General features: G+C 58.1%; 2 protein-coding genes across 3 annotated transcripts; both read left to right on the forward strand.

Annotated features, from left to right (window-relative positions):
* The first annotated feature begins 1,814 nt into the window (after positions 1-1,814).
* On the forward strand, positions 1,815-10,065 carry PIP5KL1 (phosphatidylinositol-4-phosphate 5-kinase like 1). The gene is made up of 10 exons (XM_045771193.2): positions 1,815-1,844; positions 2,659-2,862; positions 3,979-4,029; positions 4,241-4,395; positions 4,661-4,785; positions 5,288-5,322; positions 5,413-5,468; positions 6,242-6,354; positions 6,663-6,816; positions 9,251-10,065. The coding sequence occupies exons 1-10, from the start codon at positions 1,815-1,817 to the stop codon at positions 9,516-9,518; spliced, it is 1,191 nt and encodes a 396-aa protein (XP_045627149.1). The 3' UTR covers positions 9,519-10,065.
* Positions 10,066-13,559: 3,494 nt separating this feature from the next.
* Positions 13,560-22,452, forward strand: ST6GALNAC4 (ST6 N-acetylgalactosaminide alpha-2,6-sialyltransferase 4). 2 transcript variants are annotated; one of them, XM_045771202.2, is made up of 6 exons: positions 13,560-13,716; positions 14,088-14,235; positions 15,722-15,907; positions 18,392-18,804; positions 20,825-20,932; positions 21,750-22,452. In XM_045771202.2, the coding sequence occupies exons 2-6, from the start codon at positions 14,224-14,226 to the stop codon at positions 21,937-21,939; spliced, it is 909 nt and encodes a 302-aa protein (XP_045627158.2). In that variant the 5' UTR covers positions 13,560-13,716; positions 14,088-14,223; the 3' UTR covers positions 21,940-22,452. The 2 variants fall into 2 exon arrangements, with proteins under 2 accessions (XP_045627158.2, XP_045627156.2); XM_045771200.2 differs by having other exon boundaries at positions 14,149-14,235.
* Positions 22,453-24,077: the final 1,625 nt, after the last annotated feature.

Below are 24,077 nucleotides of genomic sequence, written 5' to 3' on the forward strand. Positions count from 1 at the left end.
GACTTGGTCACAAGCCTTCTCACCCCACACTTGTCCTTACCCAGGCTCACCTCCTGAGCCCCGACGTATTGCCCACACACCAGGTAACTGCCATCAGATGTCAGAGTGGCACCTCAAATTCATCCCGTCATGATCTGAATTCTCAGACTCCCTCTCCCCAACTTCCCTTCCCCCACTTCCATGACTGGCATCATCCTGTGCCCCTAACCCAAGCCAGAAGCCTGGCAGACATCACTGACCTTGGCTTCCTCCTCCTAGCCCCCGTCCCATGACCCCAAATCCTGTCAACTCTCCCCTCCCCCACCAGTCACCTTCCTCTGCCCAAAGATACCATCCTCTGCCCTAAGTCACCAAGATTCCTCACCGCCCCCCACTCTGGCCCCTCCAATGTGACTATACATGACAACCATGGCCTTTTAAGAACATCTGAGCATCTTTCTCATACACATAATGCTTGTCTGGGTTCCCACCCCTCTCCCTACCATGGCCTAAGAGAACCTGAATGCTTGTTCACTTCTCCTCACTCCAGCTACCCTGGCCTTTCATTTCCGGGGAGTCACTGAGGCCCTTTGCACGTCCTACTCACATGGTTCAGCATATACTTACAAAACACTGGTTTGTGCCGGGCACTGAGCCAAGAGAGGAGCCCAGCATGGTTCCTGCCCTCCTGGTGTTTCCAGCCTAGAGGGGAGAGACAATAAATAAATGAACAAGACAATTTCTGACAGTGTTAAGTGTGATGAAGAAAATAAAACAAGGTGATGTGATCAAGAATGAGGGGACACTGGGGTGCCTGGGTGGCTCAGTCAGTTAAGCATCTGCTTTCAGCTCAGGTCATGATACCCAGGGTCCTGGGACTGAGCCCCATGTCAGGTTCCCTGCTTGGTGGGGTGCCTGCTTCTCCCTCTCTCTCTGCCACTCACCCTGCTTGTGCTCTCTTTCTCTCTCTGTCAAATAAATAAAAATCTAAAAAAAAATGAGAATGAGGGGACACTTAGAATTGGGGGAGGTGACAAGAAGGAATAGGGCAAAGGAGAGCCTAGGGGAAAGGATTTCAAGCAGCGGGAATGGCACCTTCAAAAGCCCAGGTGTGAAAGAATTTTATGCCTAAGGACCAGCAGGGGAGCCCACGTGGCTGTCTGGTGGGTGTAGGCAGAGTGGTTTGACAGGGGCCTGGGGCCATAGCGAGGGGTATGGATTCTGTTCCAGTGCCGAGGGAAGCCACTGGAGGCTTTAAGCAGGAGAGTGACATCATCCGATTTATGCTTTTAAAAGATCACGCTGGCAGCTGTGTTCCTCCCTCCACTCACCGCTGAATCCCCAGGGCCTAGCGCTGCTCCTGCCCATAGTGAGTGATCAAAATAGGCCTTGAATGAATGCATGCCCCGGACTTCCTGTGTGACCTGGAGGTACTCACTTTTCTCTCTGGACCTTAGTTTCCTCTCCCGAGGGACAGTCGGTGGGAATTTCACGCCCGAGTGGGTGGGCGGGATTTGGATTTAGGTTTCCCGCCTCCCCAAAAGGCCCCGAGACCCGAGCCCCCTTGAGGAGACGAACTTGGGCGGGGGGGAGGTCTTCCCTCCTGGCGACCCTGAGCAACACGCAGCGGCCCCGCCCCGGCCTGGACCGGGGTCTGAAGGATGCTGCAGCCCCGGGGGCGGGACCCGCAGGCGATCGCCGGCGCCTCCCGCGCGGATTGGGTGCAGCCGTGAGCGGCGCCGCGCTATTGGTCGTCCAGAAGCAGGGGAGGGGACCGGCTCCTGCAGCGCGGCGGCGGGGACGCGGCCGGAGCCCGGGAAGCTGCTGCGGGGGCGATGGCCGCACCGAGCCCGGGGCCCCGCGAGGTAGGTGCGGACCCAAGAGAGGACAGGAGAGGGAAGTGTTGGGGGACAGGGCCCAGTCCTCCGCTCCCTGTGCACCGCGGACACACCCCCATCCAAGCCCTGGAGGGGTCCGGCACTGGGCGGGGACCAGGACACGCCCCACACGGGGCCGCAGGTATGGAGGGGGAGGTCTGGCGGGTGTCCCCAAAGAACTCCCTCCGTTTTCTCATCGGGAAAAAGCTCCTCCTCCACAGGGCTGTTAGCAAGTCAAGCTCTCGGCCAGTGCTGGGCACATGGTGGGTGCCCACTACTAATGGGTCAGCTGCTGTGAGCTCAGCTTCGTGCTGACCCTCCGCTCGGCCTGGAGGAACTCCGCATAGACGAGTAGAATAGGGAGTGGAATAGGTGACCGAGTCCCTGGCGTCACAGCTCCTACTCTCAAGTGTTCCTGTGCCTGGAGCTCAAACTGCCACAAAGGAGTTATTACAGTTGTCATTTTACAGATGAGAAAACGAGACGCAGAAAGGTTAGGTGACTTACCTAAGATCATACAGCTGGTGAGAGACAGGTTTGGCTGCGGAAAGCATTCTCTACCTACTGATAATAATAACCATCATTCTATTCTGGGTGTTGACTGCATGCCGGACACTGTGTGGCCCATCACAACACCCAGCGAGGTGGGTACCAGCGTTATCGCTGTTTTACAACCAAGGAAACTGAGGCAGAGAGCAATAACAGGGGGGCTCACAAGTCCTGGAGCTGGGACCCCAACCCAGGTCTTTCCCCTCTGGGGTGCTTCCATGTGCTCACTGCTTCTTGTGCCTCCTGCCACCAGGTCCTGGCCCCCTCCCCAGAGGCTGGATGCAGAGCAGCCACCTCGACCTCGGGCCGCCGTGGCCTCCTCTGGCGTCTCCGAGACAAGCAGGCTCGCCTTGGCCTGTTTGAGATTGGCCCGGGACATGAGCTGCACCAGCTGACATGCATGATGCAGGCAGGGCTGTGGGCTGCCACCCAGGTCTCCATGGACCACCCACCCACAGTGAGTGGCCCATCAGTGCCATGTACCTCCTCGGTACCGAGGGCTAGACCACGCGGATGCCAGGTCCTGCTAATACTGCAGGGGCGGGGATCAGAGAGGGCTATAAAAGGAGGAAATCAGGGGCTTGGTGCAGGGAGGGACACGCTGGGGTGGGGGCTGAGGCCAGGAAGCCGCAAAGCCCAGTGTGTACTGGGGACGTGAGGAACCCCTTGACCCAGGTGGTGGTGTGCCACTCTAAATGGGCCTCTGCTTCTTCGGGCCTCAGCGCCCCCATCTGTATAATGGGTGTGGGGGGGATTGTAGTCCTTGGTCCCTGATGCCCTCCTGGCTCTGCTAGGGTGTATGGCTGAGAAAGGACCCCACCCCCACTCCACCAGCCTGGCCCATCCTCCCCAGAGCTCAGGCTGGGGCCAGGCTGGCTCAGCAGAAAGGGTCGCCCAACTGCAAGCTCAGCAGCTGGACAGGCCAGGGCAAGCATGTGTGTTGTTTGTGTGTGTGCACACGTGTGCACAGTGTGACCACATCCCACAGGCCAAGTCCTGGCATAGGGACCTAGAGGTCCAAGAAGAGTGTAGGAGCCGGGGAAGGGGGGCGGTCTTCTAAATCTCATCACCTGCTGACAATCTTCCATGGCTCCCCAGTACTCAGCATGGCCTCCGGATCCTGCTGGCTCAAGCCCAAGGGCCAACTGTCCAGCTGCATTCACACTCCATGCCTCCCTTAATCAGTCCATCCACTTGAGCCCTCCTGCCCTTTCAGTGACCACCGATGCTGTTCCCCCTGCTATAAGCACCATGCTCCTCCTTTCCACCACCTTTCAGATTTCAGCTTAGAGGCCACCTCCCCCAGGAAGCCTTCTCTGATCCTGCCCTTCTTACACTGAGGCAGGGAGGTCCCTTGGCTTTAAGGCCATCCCCTTTCACTGGGATGGCATCTGGCTTCACTTGGCCAACATGTGCTTCTGGGTGAACGGCCGAGGCTCTGAGTTCTGGTCTCTGTTTGCTGGAGCAATCCCATTGACGGAAGAGGGTGAGGCCAGGTGCAGGGCTCTTGGGGATGCTGGAGCTGGCAGTGTGGGGCTAAGACTTGACTGAGCCCCTCCACCCCTTCCTGTAGGGACCACCCACTGAGGAGGATTTCTCCGAGGTCCTGACCCAGGTTCACGAGGTAGGAAGCCCAAGACTGCTGCATGGGAGGGGTGTGTACTGGTCTTCCTTCTCTGTCTTCCTCAGTTTCCCCATCAGTGCAGTGGGAGTGCTGGCTTGCCTCAGGGCTTTGCAGGAAGGGTGTGGTTACCCTGACCCTCCCATGCTAGGGCCTACTGCACACACCTGGGTCTCCCGTGGACACTCCTGGGGCTGCTCTTCCTCCCCTGCAGGGCTTCGAGCTGGGCACCCTGGCTGGCCCAGCCTTCGCCTGGCTGCGCCACTCCCTAGGCCTGGCCGAGGAGGACTATCAGGCGGCGCTCGGCCCAGGTGGCCCCTACCTGCAGTTCCTCAGCACCTCCAAGAGCAAAGCCAGCTTCTTCCTGTCGTGAGCTGGCAGCAGGGGTGGGGAAGGGGTGGGAGTGGTGTCCCTGGGTGGAGGGGGTGGGGGGGTGGAAAAGAAACAGAACGGCCAGGTCAGGGAGGGTCAGGGCCAGGTAGAGGTCAGATGGAGGAGAGTGAGGGCGGGAGGTGACCGGGGCGGGGGTGGGGAGGCCTCGAGAACCGGACAGACAGATCCACACTCGGGCAGAGGGCCCGATGCGGGCCGCTCCAGCCCCGCCTGACCGGTGACCTCTCCCTCCAACCCCCAGCCACGACCAACGCTTCTTCCTGAAGACCCAGCGGCGTCGGGAGGTGCGGGCGCTGCTCGCCCACCTGCCCCGCTACGTGCAGCATCTGCAGCGGTATCCGCACTCGCTCCTTGCGCGTTTGCTGGGTACGACCGGCCGGGGACCGGGGACTGCGGGGCGGGGGAAGGGGGCGGGGAGGAGTGAAGAAGACCGAGAGCGAGCAGGGGAGGGCGCTAGGGAGTGGGGCGGCTTCCAGGATGGGGGGCGTAGGAGACCTGAGCCCGAGCCTGGGCCGGCGGCTCCGGCTGCGGGCAGCGTTCCGTGGGGGGCGTGTCCTGGACGTCGGCGGAGCGGAAAGGCGGGCTCGGCGGGCGCGGGCCGAGCTTTGGGGCGGGGCCTCCCGGAGGGGGCGGGCATATGGGTGGGGTCACGCCTGAGGACCGCCCCTCTCCGGGGCTGCCTAGAGGCGGGTCCAGTCGGGACGTCCAGCCAAGCGGAGGCAGAGGTCTGGGGCCGCGGCCGGGAGGGGCGGGCTCGGGAGGCAGTGGACCTCGAGGAGGAGGCGTGGCCTGGAGCTGGGCCAAGGGCGGGAGGGACCAGGGGTTGTCGAGTTGGGGGCCCCTCACCTGGCGCCCTCTCCCCTTCCAGGAGTGCACAGTCTGCGGGTGGCTCGGGGAAAGAAGGTGGGTGAGGCCGAGGCGAGGGGGCCGGGCCAGAGGGGGCGGCTGGAGGGTGAGATCCTGTCCTCCCTCACTCCCTACCCCCGTCCCCAGGAATTCTTCATCATCATGCTAAGCGTCTTCTATCCCGCCGGCCGCATCTCTGAGAGGTGAGTCGCCTCCCAGGGCCCCGGCCCCACGCGGGATGTACCACCCGAAGCACCCATACTCACTAGATAGATGCGAAACTGGGGCTCGGGGAGGAGAAGGGAGGGACATCCCCAAGATCTCCCAATGGATCGGAGACAGGGATAGGCACGACCAGCGTCCCCTGAGCACTCAGGATGCACTGGGCGCTGGGTCGTCTTTGCATTCATTGCCTTCTTTATTCCCAGAACGACTCTGAGGGGTACGTGTGGTTATCACCCCCATTTTATAGATGAGAAGCTGAGGAGGGGAAGGGCCACACCGCTACTGTGTGAGGAGCAGGGATTCAAACCCAGCCTCTTATTGCACACGGCCCTCTCTGCCTCCTAACCGTGACTCTGCCTGCAAGCTCCCCATGAGTGCTCCCCCCCCACCCCCGGGGCCGAGGACTTCCCTCAAGCCCTTCTGGTGCTGCTGTCTAGGCTTGGACGCCCGTGTCAGGGACACTTCCAGGGATGACAAAGTGCCGAGAGGCAGGCACAGGCAGGGATAAAGCCCGAACTGGACTTCCAAAGGCCCAAGTTCAAATCCCGACTCTGCCCTTTACTTACTGTGTGGTCTTGGGCAAGTCAAAGAAAGTCTCTGAGCCTCTTTCTTCAGCTCTGACACGGGGACAGTAATGGAGTGGCTTGTGGGGAGGATTCTAACATCCACCCAGTGGAAGCTCTTGTTTCTTGGTTCCCCGTGAGTGTCAGTCTGTATAAAGCTGAATTCTGTCGCCCCCTTTCACTCACAGGTACGACATAAAGGGCTGTGAGGTGAGCCGATGGGTGGAGCCAGCCCCTGAGGGTAGCCCCCTTGTCCTGGTGCTGAAGGACCTCAACTTTCAAGGCAAGACCATCGACCTGGGTGAGCCATGGAGGCAGTCCGTGCCTGCTCTTCCTCCATTCAGGGGTGAAATTATAAGGGTGTCCCTGGCCCTGCCCTCTGCCTGAGTCATTCAGAGCCCGGATTCTAGAGTCAGGCAGAACAGGGTTCAAATTCTGGCTCCACGACCTACTAGCTAGGTGACCAGGCCAAATTACAGATGAGTGTCCTCGTCTGTGAAATGGAACAGTTAATGACACCCGCCCTCTTGGGGCAGATATGTGTGGAGCCCTCAGAGCCTTGCCTGACACACGAGGAGCACTCAGGTGGGGGCACTGATGCTCTGGCAGGGCCCCAGCGGAGCTGGCTGCTCCACCAGATGGAACTGGACACCGCCTTCCTCCGGGAGCTCAACGTGCTCGATTACAGCCTCCTGATGGCCTTCCAGCTTCTCCATGAGGACGAGCGGGGCCCGGGCAACAGCCTCATCTTCCGCACAGTCAGGTGGGCCCCCCGCGGGGGCAAGGGCAAGAATGAGGTGATGAGAGCATGAGAAAGATGGATGATGAGGCGGGGGGTCAGCACAGACCAAGGCTCGGAGACTGGAAAGTGTGCTGTTCGTGTGTCCATGCGTGCATGTGTGTGTGTGTGTGTGTGTGTGTGTGTGTGGAGGGTGGAGGGCTGGAGAAGCTTGGGTGGCGGGATTGGTGGGCATGTGTGGACCGCAGCACAGGACTGAGCAGGGGAGACCCAGCTGGACAAGGGCTTCAGTGCTGATGTGACGAATCTGCCCATTTTCCTGAAGGGTATGTGGAGCCACTGAAGGTCTCAAAGCAGTTTTCAGACCTATTTAATTTTTACTTTAGAAAGAGTGCTTGCCCTTTATTAATAAAATAGAAGGTTTTATTTATTTATTTGAGAGAGAATGAGCACAAGCAGGGGGAGGGACAGAGGAGAGGGAGAAGCAGACTCCCCGCTGAGTGTGGAGCCTGACATGGGGCTCCATCCCAGGACCCTGAGATCATGACCTGAACCGAAGTCAACTGCTTAACCGACTGAGCCCCCCAGGCACAGGAGGCTTTTGACATTTGAACCAGTCGTTCCACTTCTAGGACCCTGAGGTCATCACCATTGGCACCCTCGCCATTTGGTTTTGTAGAAGTAACTGTCGCTCTTTGCATGCCGACCGAAGGTCATTAAGGTGGGCTCGTTCCTAGTTTAGAGATGTGAAAACTGAGGCTCAGAGGGGGGAAGTGAGGTAGTAGAATGACTTCTGAGGACTCATATTAATACTTGGTTAGTTACTGGGATTTCAGTCCTCCCAGGCTGAGCAGGATTACGTCGGGGTTGAGGAAAGCCCATTAAGGAAAGAGGTCCAATCATCTAGTAGGTGAAAAAGTGCAAAGTGACATCCTCTCATCCAGCCCCCAGCCCACCTTCTGGAGGTGGGTGAGGCTGCGGCAGAATCCAGGTTATCGGCTCCCCACAAATTGGCTGGACACATCCTGCCCAGAGGGTGGAATTCCTGCCCTGGGACACAGACGCTCCCCGCCCCCAAGGTCTGCCCACCCAAGCTTGGTCAGCTTCTCCCTTGCCCCTTCTATCTCCAGCTGGTGCTTAGATTACAATTGTCATGCAGCCAGTAAACCCTACTTTGCATCTAATGGTTGTTGTCATATTGAAATATGCTGGCTAGTAAATGGCCACGGCCCCAGCCCCACCCCTACCAGTTCCCAGCCCCTCGTTCAGAACAAACCCTCTCCTCCCTCCTCCCCAACCCCCAGCACCTCCCCCAAAGGGTTTCGGTGTTTTGCCCAGGCACCCAGACCCCTGGGTTCTGATTGGTTGATGTCTAGGGAGGGCTTGTCTCTCATTTGGCTAATTTCTTTCAGCGACACTTCCCCAACTCCCCTCCACCTCCTGGAGGAGAAAATTAGGGAATTGAACCTGCTTCTGGCTGGGACTGGGGCCCAGCCAAAGACATCTTCGGATTTGGAATGCATTTAGAAGGCACCCCACCACCACCCACGCACACACTATCTATAAACTGGGGTTGGACGTTGTTCACACAGTTTCAGCTCTGCCACCCTGAAAACCTCCAGGGTTGGATGACCCCAAACAGAAGTTTAGGAAACACCCCAATACCAGACTTGGCCACAGTGATGTGGCAGATAAGGACGGAGCCAGAGTCTGTGTGACCCAAATGCTCTGGACCAGCACCACCCAATAGAAATGTAATGCGAGGGCGCCTGGGTGGCTCAGCTGATTAAGCAGCTGCCTTCGGCTGGGGCTGGGGTCACGATCTTGGGGTCCTGGAATCGAGCCCCCCCCCCCCAGGCAGTCTCCCTGCTCTGTGGGGAGTCTGCTTCTCCCTTTCCTCTGTGCACTCTCTCTCTCTCAAATAAAGAAATAAAATTTTAAAAAGAAAGGAATGTAATGCAAGTCACACATGTAGTTTTAAATTTTCTTTAGAAAATTTAGCCTCTTTAGAAAAGTAAACAGAAACAGGTAAAAATAATTTTAATAATATATTTGTTACTCAATGCACCCCAGATTTTTATCATTTCATCAACTAATCAATATAAACGTTTGTGAGGTGTTTTACACTCTTTTTCTCATACTGTCTTGGAAATTCAGTATGTATTTTACACTTACAGCGCATCTCAGTTGGGACTGGCCCCATTTAAATGCTCAATGGCCACGTGTGGCTAGTGGCTACGTAATGGACAGTGCAGCTCTAGACCGTCATCTACACTTTACTCGGCCTCCCAGTTTATCTGACGTCACAGGCCTGGCACACAGGAGTTGTGGGAATGCGCGGAGGAAGAGCGGGGTCAGCGCAGAAGCTGCCCGGGCGCCCCGTGGTTACGCTTGCGGGAATCCCTGGGCTGGGGCCCCCTGGAGGAGGCGGTAGCCTCACCCTCCTGTTGGCCGCCAGGTCTGTGCGAGGGGTACAGAGCCCCGAGGAGCCGGCATCCCAGAACCGCCGGCTGCTGCCCGACTCCCCCAACGCCTTACACATCCTGGATGGGCCGGAGCAACGCTATTTCCTGGGCCTCGTGGATCTCGCCACGGTCTACGGGCTCCGCAAGCGGCTGGAGCACCTATGGAAGACGCTGCGCTACCCGCGCCGGACCTTCTCCACCGTCAGCCCCGCTCGCTACGCCCGTCGCCTCTGCCAGTGGGTGGAGGCACACACCGCGTGACCCGCGCCCGCCGCGCTCCGCATCTGGACAATGGGCGCGCACGCCGGGAACCAGGGTTCTAGCCTGGCCCCGGCGGCGGCTTGGGCTCCCCTCGCCTGCCGTTCCTCCCTTTGGCCTCCAGAGGGCAGCATTCCCCAACTAATACCTTGACAACACAGCCTCATTGGGTGGTGATGCCGCGTTAGGCCTTGTGCCAGGGACTCTCCTACGTTAGCTCATTTAATCCTCAAAAAAAAAAAAAAAAAAAAAGCTATTATTCTCTTTTTACAGACATGAAATGGAGGCTCAGGGGGTGAAGGGACTGCGCAAGATCATTCAGCAATAAACGCTGGAACCAGGACTCGACTATGCCTTTTGGACTCAGGAGCCTGTATTCTTACCCACCATCTCCCTCAGCCCTGTGCACTGGGGATGGGGGGAGGCTGAAGGCTCCAGCCAAGCGCTTTGTTGTCCAGATGGGGAAACTGAGGCCCAGAGACTTTAAGGGGCTTACCCATGGGTAAGTGGAAAGGCCAGCCCAAGAACCCAGGCCTCTTTACCCCCTGCCCATTGGTCTCCTTTTGAGGTGGTCCCTCTTGCTCCTGCTCCTCAAGGGAGGCAGGTGGGAGAAGGTGGGGAGCAATGGGGGGGCCTGCATCTCTGGAAGACACTATTTGGAGGCCCACCATTAATCTTGAGTAAGCTCTTCCCTCCCCTGGAGTCACTTTTCTTATCTGCGGAATGGGGGTAGGGGCTGGTGGTCAGACCCGAGGGTATGGCTGCTCGGAAATTACCGGGAGCAAAGAAGCACAGTGCATGCATAGCCCCTGATCATTCCTTCTCCTTCCTCCAGGAAACTCCAGCCTGGCCTCTGACCCTGGTCCAATCCAACCATACGCAAGTGGGCCTTTCCTCTAGAGCTGCTCTGGGGCCTGGCTGTGTGTGACCAGGGCAAGGTGCTAAACCTCTCTGTGCCCCAGTGGCCTAATCTGTACAATTGGAAGATGAAAACGGACTTTGTTAACTCATTAAATATTTATTGAGCACCTGACAGGCCCTCTACTGGGTGATGGGGACCTGGGGGTGGAGCAAGATTCGCAGATTCTACCTTCACAGAGCTCACGGCCTGGGGAGAGATGGTGACAAAAGCAGCCTGGTATGACACAGCCTTATGAAGGGGCATGGGGCCATTGTGCTGAGGGAAGGGGCCTCCACCTAATAATTTGATGGAGGTGGGGCTCAACCATCTCAACTGAGACCAGAAGAGTCAGATGCAGCCCTGGGAGGGTCCCAGGCCAAGGGCACAGCAAAAGTCTGGGGTGAGAGAGAGCCTGACACTTAAGAGAAAGTAACATTTCACTGCGGTCAGAGTTCAGGGTGGGAGGGACAGTGTGGTGGTAGGGGACGTTGTGGGCCAAGAGCTGACCCCCAGCCCTGGAACCGGACCTTGGGAGAGCCATTCAGCTAATACCAAACATTGCCAGTCCATTAGCCTTCAGAGAAAATAAAGCAAAATGGCGGGTAGGGAGGGAGAGGTCAGGGAAAGTTAATGCCGCAGCACTGGAGAGTGGGCTCCTGGAATATGTATACAATTGACCTCACCCCGAGCTGTCTGGGTGACCTTGGATGATTATTCAACCTCGTGAAATGGCACAAGTCACGGAGAATTTCTTGTTTTGGCCCAGCAGGAAGTTGACACATAGAAGCGGTAAGGTCATCACTCAGGAGGTGTGTGGTGGGGGGAAGTTCAGAGCAGGAGGGCTACGCAGCAGGAAACAGGGCTTGGCCCTACGTTTCCCCAGGGTCTGGATCTGGCAGGACGAGTCAGAGCCTGAGAGTCCTGCACTCACAGATAAGGAGGGCTCAGCCCCTCACCTACCTTGGGTCTCTGGCAATGGGCTGAGCCAGAGCTTAAGGCCGGAGAGGGACGTGACTTATCCAAGATCTCATGGGGCCCAGGATTCCTGGTTCTAACTTGGTCATTCCACAGACATCATCTAGCATCTAGTGTGTGCTGGGTGTTGCGAGTGCTGGAAATGCCGGAGAACGTGACTGGCCTGACTCGGCCCCCATGTGTAGCTGAGAGTCTAGTGGGTGGATGGACCCGTTAGTACACAGGATGATTTCAGAGTGTGACTGGTGACTTAGAGGGATGGGCATGCAGTGCCACATAGAGTGGTTGGCGAGGGCCTTTCTGAAGAGGTGACATTTGAGCTGAATGACAGGAGGGAGCTGGCTATGTGAGTAGAGCAGTCCAGGTAGAGGAGAGAGCAAGTGCAAAGGTCCTGAGGTAGGGATGAGCTCAATGTGATTGGGGGTCAGAAGGGTGACCAGGATAGGTAGAAGGTGATTAAGAAAAAGGTAGGAGTTCCGACTGTACAGGACCTTGTAGGTCAGGGTAAAGAGAGTGGACTTTTGCCGAAACCAAACTGAAGAGCTTATCTGAGCCTGCAGAACTTCCCACTGGCAGTTCTACTGTGGATGTGTGATCCTCATCTACTCTGGGAGTCCAGGACATTCGGGCATGTCCTCGTCTCCATGTGGCCCTAACAAGGAGAGAGTTGCCTCTTTGGGGAAAGAATGGTCACTTCACCAGCCATTGTGGGTGATGAATGAGTCCTTAGGGAATTTTCTCACCATTCTCCCCTTGGGGTTGGGGCTATGAAGAGAGAGACCTGAAGGACGAGGACTTGGGGGTGGTGGCAGAAGGACTCTGGCTTAGGGGACCCACTGTGTGCCTGGCCTTGAATGAATAGGAGACCACAGAGAGAGACTGAAAGTGGACCACTACCTTTGAGCTGGGCGCAGCTGCGGGGGAGGGACAAGGTAGGCCTGTGCTCAAAGGAAGCTCAGGGGCAGGGCTGATTTAGCGTGCCCCCCCATAGGACGGGGAGATGCATGGCGAACTTGACTTTGCACTGGAACAGGACACGTAGCCTTGGGAAGTTGCTTATCTGGGTGCAGATACCCAAACACCTTGGTGTTGTGCCCACACCAGAGACTCTGAGAAAAAGGCAAGTAGAATTTGAAATGGGGTCTGAGCAGAAATCTAGCCTGGATCCCAGGGGAAGGTCCTGAAGGGGTAGGTGTGATGGAGGTGGTAAGTTGAGCTTTCTGGCCCATAAAGCATTTTATAAAAACACTTTCGATGAGAAGCATGCCCTCCACTTCTCCACAGGCGCACTCCTCCCTATTGCCCTGTATCTGCTCTTTCAACCCTTTGCAGCCCCAGAAGGCACTCCCCAGGGGATTCCACCTGAGCCTTCAAATGGGACACATTTCAGCATCTATAGGGGTGCAAGACTGAGGGGTGCAAGATTGAGTTGGCTGGGGTTTGGAGGACGCTTTGGGAAGGGGGAGGTGAGGAGGTGAAATATGTGGCTGTGAGATTGCCCAGGGTTCGAATCCTAACTGTATCACAGCTGCCCTGTACTATCTCACTGGCAGGTACTGCTGTCATCATCCCTACTTCATAGAGGAGAAAAACTGAGGCCCAGGTGGAGGTCGCACCACTAGAGACGGTCCCTCTAGGGTCACCAGAGAAAATATAGAATGTCCAGTTACTGGAATGTCAGATTTTTAATATAATTATTCATTGTTTATCTGAAAATATAACTGAGCGTCCTGTATTTTACTGGCTAAATCTGGCAATCCTACAAGCTTGAACCCCTCCCCCCCAAAGGGCTGCCTGACCCCAAGCCCCTGCTTCATTTTCCTACCCATCCCCCAATTTCACAAATGGAGAAACTCGAGTCCAGCCGGCTAGGCAGCCACGACGCTTCGGTTGCCACACTCCCTAGGTCTTTTCTCTGCGCGCCGCCCACCCGACCCGGGCAGGAGCTTGGGAGAAATGTGGGAGGGCGGGAAAAGGGGAGAAGCTCACCCTCCGACTCCGCCCCCGGCCCGCAGGCCCCGCCCCCATCCCGGAGGCCCCGGCCGCCAGCCACGCACTTCCCTCCCGTGTCGCGCAGGCAGTGCTCGTAGGTCCCTCCCCCGTCGCCCGGGACCCGCCTCCAGCGCGCCTGTCTCCTCCCCGTCCTCGCAGACCCCGCCCCTGCTGCCGGCGGCTCACGTTCGGTTTCCAGCCTCCAGAAGCCGCGGCCGCGGTGCCGCCTCCGCCCCGGGGCTCCGGCTTCCCGCCCGGCCCGCCCGTTTTGCGGGCCATGGAGCTCCGAGCAGCGGATCGAGAGCAGCCGGAGCGCCCCAGCCCGTCCGCCTGGTTAGCGCCTGGCCGGGGGAGGTGGAATCTGGGAGAGGGGTGGAAATCCCTCGTCCTATCCTGCCCCAGGCCTCTCTGTTCATCCCTCTTGTAGAGAGGTAGGAGGGATGGGGTGGCAGTCGGGGCTCCTGGCTCCTGGTTCTAACTGACCCGGACTCGATGGGTGACCTTGAGCCGAGGGCTCCCCCTCCCTGCCTCTCCTTCCCCATCTGCACGATGGGGATTGGGTTGGTGGGAGGTTTCCCCGAAGGTCACAGATACCAGCTCCTTTAGGATGCGGACAGCGCTGTCCGGTGTTTGGGGGACTTTAAGGAGTTTCATTCCTGGAAGTCATCTGCCTTTACCCTGGCCCATACCTTCCCCTGCCTCAGTTTCCCTGCGCCGGTTCCTCAGAGGCCCAGGACCCAGCTCTGAGCTTCTGGATCTTGGCAGGTGCCTGGCTCCCACCCCTTCCCAGCGTGAGCCCTGGAGACCGCAGCCCCAGGGCTGTTGAGCAGCCACGGCAGCATGAAGGCCCGGGTAAGTGGTGTAAGGGGGTAAGTGGTGTAAGGAGGAAGGCTCTTGGGGAACTTCCGGCACAGCAGCCTCCTAACCTCTCCCACCCCAGGACTGACTCACTTCTGACCCACTGCTCCTGAGCTAAGAAGGGCAGACTGGCCTCAAAGCCCTGCTGATCTGGTCTGGCAGGCGGTGTGGTTCAGGCAGGTGGTGTTTCCTCCCTGGTTTCAGGGCCTTGCTGGGTCTCCCCTGTGACACGGAGGTAATAGTACTTATCTCCTGTCAGCTCCCCGGAGGTCACCCAGGTGAGGCACCCACCTGGGAGGGGGATATGGTGTGAAAGTTCGGTGTGGCTGCTCTCAACTTGATTCGGGGGGCCCTGGATGTTGGGGGGAGTCCACCACCACGGCCTGAATTCAGGTCTCTGGGTCCCTTGTGGGCAGAGGACTAGGTACCAGGCAGAGCCTGAGGCCTCAGGGGCTGAACCCCCTCCCCCGCACAGCTGGCCACAGAGAGATTTATTTTTAGAAGCTGATGTGGCTTGTGGGCAGAAAAGGGTGGGCCTCTGGTAGGATATGCCTGGGGGGATGGTGGGGGCTGCCTTCCCTGCTCCGGTTTTCAGAGCACCAATAGCTGCTAGGTGGCTTCTGAGGGGGGACCTGTGCCTTGGGCAGGCTGGGAGAATTTTAGAGCCCAGAGAGACACAGACGGTGACTGGGGTGGCCCAGCACACGATGGCAGCCCCGGGTCGGGCCCTCTTTCCGGTGCCTCCCGCCTTGAAGGCTTGGTCACTAAGTCTGCCAGCAGGGCCAGTGGGCCTGGAGGGCTTCCTGGTTCAGACGGCCTCGGGCACATGGTTTGTGGAGGTGGGAGCCTCTGAGCCATCGCTTTCAATGATTGAAACCATTCTTTGAGTGACACTTCCCTCACTTCCTGGGCCGCTGACCCAGATCATCAGCGAGGGGGCTGGTCACTGAGTAGCAGGGGGAGGGGGCAGGGGACCGGCATACTGGCAGCGCCGGTCCCACGTCTGAAGGAGGATGGTCGCCTTTCTGAGGGGCCGTTCTCCTGTCTCGTGCATCACCTTACAGTACACGGAGCATTTTTACCATAGTCCTTACAGTACGTTCACACCGCGGGCATTATGGGCCCCAATGTTCTAGAAACAGGCCCAGAGGGGTGGAGAGTCATACCCAAGGCTGCACAGTGCACCTAGGCTTCCGGTTAAGAGCGTGGCTTCTGCAGCCTGAATTTAAGGCCCCATCCTGCTGCTTTCTTGCCGTGTGGCCTTGAGCCTTCACCCCAGATTCTTTATCTAGAATATGGGGATAAGAATAGGGCTTGTCTCCAGGGCCTGAGCCTGGCAGCCCAGAGGAAGCCCCGGTTAACGGAGACCATGGACTGTGCTCATGTTCTGGAAGCTACTGAGCTGGGGTCTGGACCCAGCACGGACTTCTAGGAGCCCCAGGGACCTCGGCCCACACCCCCTGACCGCCGTCTCCCCCAGGGCCGGCTCCTGCTCGTCATTCTGTGCTCCTTGGGCTTCTGTGCTGCCTACCTCGTGCTCTGCTGCTGGGCCTGCCTGCCCTTCTGCCTGGCCTCCTGCCTGGACCCCCAGCTCGCCACCATCTCCAGGCCCACCGTGCCGGGGCCCCTGCACTTCAGCGGGTACAGCAGCGTGCCAGACGGGAAGGTGAGCGGGCCGGGCCACACGCTGCAACAGGGCCGGCCGTGGCTGTCGGGGGGCCCCCGACTCTCTGGGCATAGGTGAGAACCAGGCTCATGCCAGGCTGCCCGGACCCCAGGCTTGGCTCCTGTGCTCACCAGCTGTGTGACACTGAGCAGTCACTTCACCTCTGTGAGCCCCACGTTCTAAGAGGAACATTTTTTTTTTTTTTTTAATTCCACAAATATTGCCCGGCTGTCTCAGCTGGGTGCTGGCGGTAGAAAAGGTGAGTCAGCCAGGCTGGCCATCTGGAGCTCTCAGTCCCGGTGCGGGAGACAGACGCCATCCCATCATGGGGATCTGTGCATCGTTCTGTGTGTTTTTAGAATGAACTATGTATACACATAATCCGTTCATTGAGCAGGCGGGTGCCCGGCCTTGTGCTGATGGCTGCTGGGGCTAGAGATGACGGAGAAGAGTCATGTCAACCCCAGAGCCCTCCCTCTCACGGGGAGACAGAGACGTTGGGGCTCAGGGGTGATGACCCACCTCCCCATGCGAGGTTTGGAGTACTTTACCCCCTCACCCTGATTTCAGGGCCCCCCACCCCACCCCATGGTAGTTTTCTCGAAGGCACCCCACACCGACACCAGCTCAGAAAGCTCCCAGTTCTGAGTCTGATGGCTGTCTGAGAGGAAATCAGAGGGAGGCATGTTCAGGGACCCTGGCTTGCAGGAGACATATTTGGGGTCTTAATTTCTCTGAGTCTCGGTTACCTCGTCATCAGTAGGAGACCGTCTGGTAGTTTCCACCTCTATAGAGTTTCTGTGCAGGTTCAGTCGGGTGATCCCTGGACAGTGTTCACAACAGGTGCTGTCTAAATATTGGATCAAGATGCAAAACCACTGGGGTTTGGCCAGCTGGGTGCGGTGGTGGGTGGGCCGGGTCAATGCTGTCCCATCTTCCACGGTGGCGGCCGTGAATATTTCAGACACTCAAGAGCTCACGGGAATGTGGGCTCAGGGTTGCCAGATCGTCTGGGTTTCTTAAGAGAAGCCAGGAATCCAGGTTTTGAGTATCAGAATGGACTGGTTGTAATTAAATATTTTGAAGAGCTGGACTGATTGCGATGAAATATTTTAAAGACCTTTTAAAGATTTTTTAGATCTTGTGGGACAAGCAGAGTATCTCCTGGGGTTGGTGCTGACCTCAGATCTGAACAGACCCCTGTTGTCAGGACAGGCTCAAACTGCAGGCAGAATAAAAAAGTCTAGTTCTGTATTTTGAGGACTTGGAAAATGGACCTATGAGTCCCTAAGTCAACATTATGTTAGATATAAAATGTCCGAGAGTGGGATACAGGCCCCTGTAAACCCCTGTCCGCCCCCAGGAAGACATGGAGACATGGAGTGAGGAGCAAGTCCTTTTCTGGAAGTCCTGACCTCTGACCCCCAGGGAACATTTGCAGGCATGTTGGCACAGCACCTGCTTTTCAAGAGATAATGACATGGTGGTCATTACTCACTCACACGAGGGTCATTAGGCCCTCACTGTGCTGTGGTCTGAGCTGATCACTCGCCATGCTTTTTTTTTTCCCCAAGATCTGAGCTGAGATCAAGAGTCAGATGCTTAACTGACTGAACCACCCAGGCGCCCCCCTCTCCAGGCATTTTTTTTTTTTTTAATTTATTCGACAGAGATAGAGACAGCCAGCGAGAGAGGGAACACAAGCAGGGGGAGTGGGAGAGGAAGAAGCAGGCTCATAGCGGAAGAGCCTGATGTGGGGCTCGATCCCAGAACGCCGGGATCACGCCCTGAGCCGAAGGCAGACGCTTAACCACTGTGCCACCCAAGCGCCCCTCTCCAGGCATTTTTAATTGAGTCCTCACAACCTGGTGAAGTAGATAATATTTTCATCCCCATTTGACAGATGAGGAAATTGAGGCTCCGAGAGACAGAGGAAATAGTCGAGCCAGGATTCAGGCTCAGAACTTCAGGTTCTCAATGTGGCTGTGCCCCTAAAGACCCCCCCTTTTACTTATGAACCGGGCATAATGTGAGTGGGGCTCGGGCGGAGGAGGGAGTGGTTTAACAGTGATTGTGAAGAGCTCAGGTTCATGTTTACTTAACAAACACACGTATGACACCCAGTCTGTGCCAGGCATTGCTCTAAGTGCTTTATAAATATTTGCTCATGTAACTATAATGAGGAACCCATGATGGAGGGCCTGTTGGGGCCTCAACAATCGGGAGAAGGGACGTGGATATGGCTGATGAGGAAGCATGGGGCTCTGAACGTAGAGTCTCAGCCCTGCCCCTCGCTCTCCCTGCGACCGTAGGGAAGTCACTCGCCTGCCCAGCCTCAAATTCCTCATCTGCAGAATGGGTGGATGCTGTCCTCGGAGCTGAGACAGGGATCACGCGAAGCCGGGGGCTGTCACTGGGCGGAGGAGCCGGGCCTCGGGAGCTGGGCGCTCACGCCTTCCTCTTCGCCTCTGCCTCTCCCCGCAGCCGCTGGTCCGAGAACCGTGCCGCAGCTGCGCCGTGGTGTCCAGCTCCGGCCAGATGCTGGGCTCGGGCCTGGGCGCCGAGATCGACAGCGCCGAGTGCGTACTGCGCATGAACCAGGCGCCCACCGTGGGCTTCGAGGCGGACGTGGGCCGGCGCAGCACCCTGCGCGTGGTCTCGCACACGAGCGTGCCCCTGCTGCTGCGCAACTACTCGCACTACTTCCAGCACGCTCGAGACACGCTCTATGTGGTGTGGGGCCAGGGCAGGCACATGGACCGGGCGCTGGGCGGCCGCACGTACCGCACGCTGCTGCAGCTGACCAGGATGTACCCAGGCCTGCAGGTGTATACCTTCACCGAGCGCATGATGGCCTACTGCGACCAGGTCTTCCAGGACGAGACGGGCAAGAACCGGTGAGCCAGGGCCGGCCTGTGGGGGGCGGGGCTCCCTGCCGGCCGGGGGCGCGCCTTCTCCAGCGGCTTTTTGTCCATCAAGGGTCTGCTCCGGCCTCTGATGAGGGACAGAAGCAGAAGGACTGTCTTTCATCGAATTAGCACAGAGATGAAAAATCCCCAGTGGTGGTGAGGGGCGTTTGGCTTTGCAAGCACAAGATAGGGGAGCATTGCCATGTAGGGGCAGCGTCAGGGAGCACCTCCCTCTGGAGGGGATACTCCCTGAGGTCTGAGATGGTCTCTAAAGTCCCTGCCAGATAACAAAAGTGACAGTTAACCGTAGTAACAGCCCTGCGCATGCACCAGGCGCCGAGTTAAGTACTCTGCATGGAAGATCTCATTGTATCCCATACTCAGAAGAGCACGCTGACTCCCGCCTACCTCCTCCGCACACTGGCTCTCCCCGCCTTTTACCCTCCCTCCGCCCCCGCGCCAGCCCAGGAAATACAGCCACCAACCTCCAGTTTCCCAGCCAGAAGCTTGGGCTTTGCACCCGACTTCTTTCATTGCATCACCTGCCCCGTATCGTGGGCTCTTGACTCTCCTTCTGTGCCCACAGGGCACCTAAGCCACCTAAGCCACCATTCCTTCCCCTCCACCCTCCGCCCTTGCAGCACCCCCTTGCTGCTCCCCGCTCTGGCCGCCTGCAGTCTAAGCACCAGCCGCCCCAGGGAATTAATCCCGTTGGTGGCCTGCCCTCAACCTGACAGCAGCTTCATTTCACATGGAGAATAAAGTCAGTCTCAGTCGAGGCTTCCACCCCCTCCCCTGGCCTGCAAGCCTCGTATGATCTGACCCCTGCCTGCCTGTGATCTCATCATCTCCCTTCACTCAGCCTGCCCCAGCCACCTGGGCTTCCTCAGAAGCAGGCCTTGCACATGCTGTTCCCTCTGTCTCGAATGTTCTTCCCCCACATCTCCCTATGATTGACTCCTTCTTGCTATTCAGGTCTGGATGGGATGTCACCTCCTCAGAGAAGCCCTCCTTGACTACCCCCTCTAAAGGCACACCTCCCTGCCTGACATTCTTTGTCCCCTTCCTTTTTCTCCTTGTCTTCTCAGCAGTTCTGCCCCCTCCCCTGAGAATGTTAGCAGTGGCTGTGGCCGGTTCCTTGCATGAGTGAGCCACCCCATAACCCCTCTGTCGAGGTGGAGGTGAGCCGCCCTCGGCCGGGAAAGTAACCAGTGCTGGTGCATTGAGAGGGTTGAGGCCTGGGCTGCCCACACAGCCCCTTGCTCCCAGGTGGGTGTGGGGGCATGGGGGAGGTGCTGAGCCAACAATGTTCCCTCCCCATAACTACCTATAATTCTCCCCATTTCACAGATGGGTCAGTGAGCCCCAGAGAGGTTTGGGAGCAGATTCAGGGTTAGAATTGAAGACTATCTGATTCCAGACAACTATCTTTTTTTTAAAGATTTTATTTATTCACTTGAGAGAGAGAGAGACAGGGAAAGAACTTGGGCAGAGGGAGAGGGAGCAGTAGACTCCCTGCTGAGCCTGGAGCCCGACATGGGTCTCGATCCCAGGACCTGGAGATCATGACCTGAGCCGAAGGCAGACGCTCAACCATCTGAGCCATGCAGGCACCCCTCCAGACAACTGTCTTACCCACTTTCAGCCACTGTGCTCTATGGCCTCCCGCCACCTCCCCAAGCTCGGCCCCTTAGATGAGCAGAGGTTGTGACCAGGGTCCCCACGCCATCGTCTGGGGGTTTGCTCAGGTCCTGGGTGGGTGGTGAGGGGCTGAACAGGCCTGGGTTTGCGTCCAGCTCCACCTCTTACCTGCTGCGGATCTCGGGCTGGCTCTGTCCCCTCCCCAGCCTCCCCCAGGGTCCCCTCTGCAGGGGTCAAGGTAGGGGCCCTTGGCTGGGAGGGTAACTAGCGCTGTGTCCTAAGAGAGCTGAGGCTGGGTCCGCCACACAGCCCCTTGCTCCAGCTTGAGTCGGGGAAGCGGCGGGCTGACTGTTGCCCCTCCTGCCAGGAGGCAGTCGGGCTCCTTTCTCAGCACTGGCTGGTTCACCATGATCCTTGCCCTGGAGCTGTGTGAGGAGATCGTGGTCTATGGAATGGTCAGCGACAGCTACTGCAGGTCAGGCCGGCGGGGTCCTGGGGGGAACGAAAGGCTGTGGGGCAGGGAGGACCGGGGGCCCCTGTCCTGGCTCACCCTGGGGGGACCTTGGAGCTGTGGGGCGCAGGGGGTGTGGGCTCCCTGGTGGGTGGCTGGGGCTCAGACACCCCTTGGGCCCGGTGCCTGGTGGGAAGGAGCCCAGGCTCATGACCGGTGTCACCCTGCCGTTGTGACTTTGGGGCAGTCAGGCCACCTCCCAGGGCCTCCATTTCCTCATGCGTGAAAGCAAACAATCACACCTTCCCCAGAAGGTGGTAGAAACATTTAGAGAGAGTGATCTACTGAAGTGCTTAGAAGGGCACGGTCGGGCGCCGGCTGATACGCGTGTCAGGGATAGATTGCAACGGACCAGTTGCCGTTGATACCGTAACACTCCGGTATTATTGTAAGTAACACGTGTGGGGCAGACAGAGCAGGTCCCCGATCTTTATCTTCTGTTCTCTTTGGAGCTTGCTTGACGAGCATGTGGGCGAGATGACGGGAGCCCGTGTGCCCTCTGCCATGGCCCCTGCACTTCGCAGTCTTGATCTTTCTGGACCTGTGGTCTCCGGTGCCCATCTCCATTTTATAGACGGGTTATTTATGCTCAGAGAGTACGTCTCTGGCCTCTGGGATCTGTGGGCTGGCCTGCTCCTGCCCGGTCTGTGCAGGCCTTCCCAGGGCCTGGGCAGGGGCTCCGTGGGAGTGCCTGGTGAGGGGCGGCCGCAGCAGGCGGCAGCAGGGGGCGAGAGGCGGGCGAGTTTGGTACCCCACGCCTGTCCCTCTTCCCCTCCCGCAGGGAGGAGAGCCACCCCTCAGTGCCTTACCACTACTTCGAGAAGGGCCGGCTGGACGAGTGTCAGATGTACCTGGCACACGAGCGGGCGGCCCGCAGCGCCCACCGCTTCATCACTGAGAAGGCCGTGTTCTCCCGCTGGGCCAAGAAGAGGCCCATTGTGTTCGCCCACCCATCGTGGAGGACCCAGTAGCCCTGTCACCTGGCCGGCCGCCACGCCTTCACCGGGCCTCTGTTCCACACTCCACCAAAAACATTTAATTTATGGATCCTGTCTCCTGCCACCTGCCTAGAGGACCTCAGGTCCCTTCTTGCCCTACCCTGGGGACACTTGCAGCCATTTTAGGGCTCCAGACTTGAGGGGGAGAAGAGGAGGACTGTGGCGACCTTTGCGCCGTCCTTCGCATCCCACTCCCCGAGTCATCCAAGTCTTCGTTTTGGGGTTCATCCCTTCTCTGGGTCTGTCCAGTGGCCTTTGCCCCGGGGCCGATGGCCCCCCACTCACCAGCATCGTGATCTTCGATCTTGCAACAGCCCTGGGCCCTCTTCACTCCCCCCCTCCACCTGCCTTTGGTGCCACACTGCCCAGGCTGGTTGCCCTAGTCAGGGCAGCCCGGAGCTTGGGGTTCGTTGGGCAAAGGGGCCTTTGAACTGTGACTGCCAGGGCCGCCTCTGGAGTGTACGGGTAAACGTGTATTTTCTGGAAGCCTGTCTGAAGTGTGGTCCTGTGTCTGGGGGTGGGGATCGGGGCTTCTCTCCCTGCCACAATTCCATAACCTGTTGACTTGAGGGCAGGCTGAGTCCTCGGGCCCCTCCCCAGGCCCACAGCTGACTCCTGGGCTTCTGGCCATTTAATCTGCCCACGTGTTTCTTCCCCAGAAGCGTACCTGCTTCCCCACCAGGCCAGGAGGTGTGCCCCCCTGGCTGCACTTGGCTCAGGGAACGCCCCAACTCAGAGGCTTCCAGGGGACCCCTTGTCCTGCACCCGTGGGAGGAGAGTCTAGGGCCTGGGCGGAAATGACTCAGGGTGGGAAGGAAATCGCTCCACCCCGTGTCCACTCCCTGGTCCGCGGGTTAAGTTCCAGGGACCTTGCCAGTGAGATCCCCGGTTAACTCAGCAGTCGGTCGCACTGCAAGAAAGGGAGGCAGAGGGCAGGCCCCAGGCTTTGCCTCTCTGAGCTTTAGTGTCCTCACCTATAAGATGGGAAAAGCAGACCCAGCAGTGAACAGTTAGCAAGCGCCAGTGAGCGAGGACCCTGAAACCACTCTGGGAGGAGGGGGCTAGCGTTAGGCCATTTTACAGATGAGGAGAAGCTGCTTGGCTGAGTCGGGACCCAATTGCCTGAGTCCTGGGCCCTGCACTAGGGAGCTGGGAAGAGCCTACCAGAGGCCTTCACCACTCCTCCCTTCCTTTTTCCTCTCCTCCCTCCCTCCCTCCTTCCTTCATCTGAGACCAGGAGACTAATGGAGAACCAGGACCCCAGGACCTTGGGCTCTCACCTGGGATGGAGCCCTGGGGTTCTAGCTCCCCGCTCCGGGTTCTGGGGCCTGCTTCATGGGCCTGTAACCTGGACAGTTGTTCAGATCCTATGCTTAGCATAATGCTCGGCTGTTGTCAACTTGAAATTCTTACTATGTTTTTAAATAAGGGGCTGCACATTTTCATTTCGCTCTGGACCCCCACAAATTATATGGCCAGTTGTGCCAGGGAGTCTGGGTGACCCAGCACGCTCCCCCTCCTGCCCCCAACCTTCCCAGGAGAGGCTAGAGACCTGGCACCTGGCCCACAGCACTGCATTTTGTGCCCTGCCTCCCCCTGCCCAGTGCCAGGCAGGCCCAGAAGCCTCTGCAGGCGTGGGAGGAGGGAGGAGAGCCCCGAGCTGGGGAAGCAGGGAGGAGCAGGCTGGCAGCCAGAGCCCAGCTGCTGGCCTGCCAGTGGCCAGTGTCTCCGAGCAGGTATTGGGCAGAGGTGAGGGTGGGATGTAACCTGGCAGGCAGAGGGTTGGGAGGGGAGCTTCCAGGTTCAGAGGGACGGCTCTGGAACGAGACCTGGCCTCACTCAGGCTCCTGCCCTGGAACTCTGTCAGATTAATGTCTTTCTCTGGGCCTCAGTTTCCTCGTCTGTAAAAGGTATTAAAGTAATTCCTACTGGGGTACCTGGCGGGCTCAGTCAGTAGAGCGTGTGACTCTTGATCTCAGGGTCATGAGTTCAAGCCCCACGTAGGCATGGAGAGTCCTTACAAAAAGGAAAAAAAAGTAGTCCCTACCTCATGGGATTGTATGAATTCAGAGAGATGGCCCCAGGGCTGGCACTTGATAGGTGGGACCCAT

Source organism: Ursus americanus, chromosome 18 (assembly GCF_024610735.1).
Source record: "Ursus americanus isolate L20-20 chromosome 18, mUrsAme1.1.p, whole genome shotgun sequence".
Taxonomy (NCBI): Eukaryota; Metazoa; Chordata; class Mammalia; order Carnivora; family Ursidae; genus Ursus; species Ursus americanus.

Coding starts and splice junctions, on each gene's coding strand:
- PIP5KL1 (XM_045771193.2), top strand. CDS start 1,815: ATGGCCGCACCGAGCCCGGGGCCCCGCGAG. Junction 5,323..5,412: donor GGGTGGCTCGGGGAAAGAAG/GTGGGTGAGGCC, acceptor CCCCGTCCCCAG/GAATTCTTCATCATCATGCT. Junction 6,817..9,250: donor CTCATCTTCCGCACAGTCAG/GTGGGCCCCCCG, acceptor GTTGGCCGCCAG/GTCTGTGCGAGGGGTACAGA.
- ST6GALNAC4 (XM_045771202.2), top strand. Junction 15,908..18,391: donor GCAGCGTGCCAGACGGGAAG/GTGAGCGGGCCG, acceptor CTCTCCCCGCAG/CCGCTGGTCCGAGAACCGTG. Junction 18,805..20,824: donor GACGAGACGGGCAAGAACCG/GTGAGCCAGGGC, acceptor CCCTCCTGCCAG/GAGGCAGTCGGGCTCCTTTC.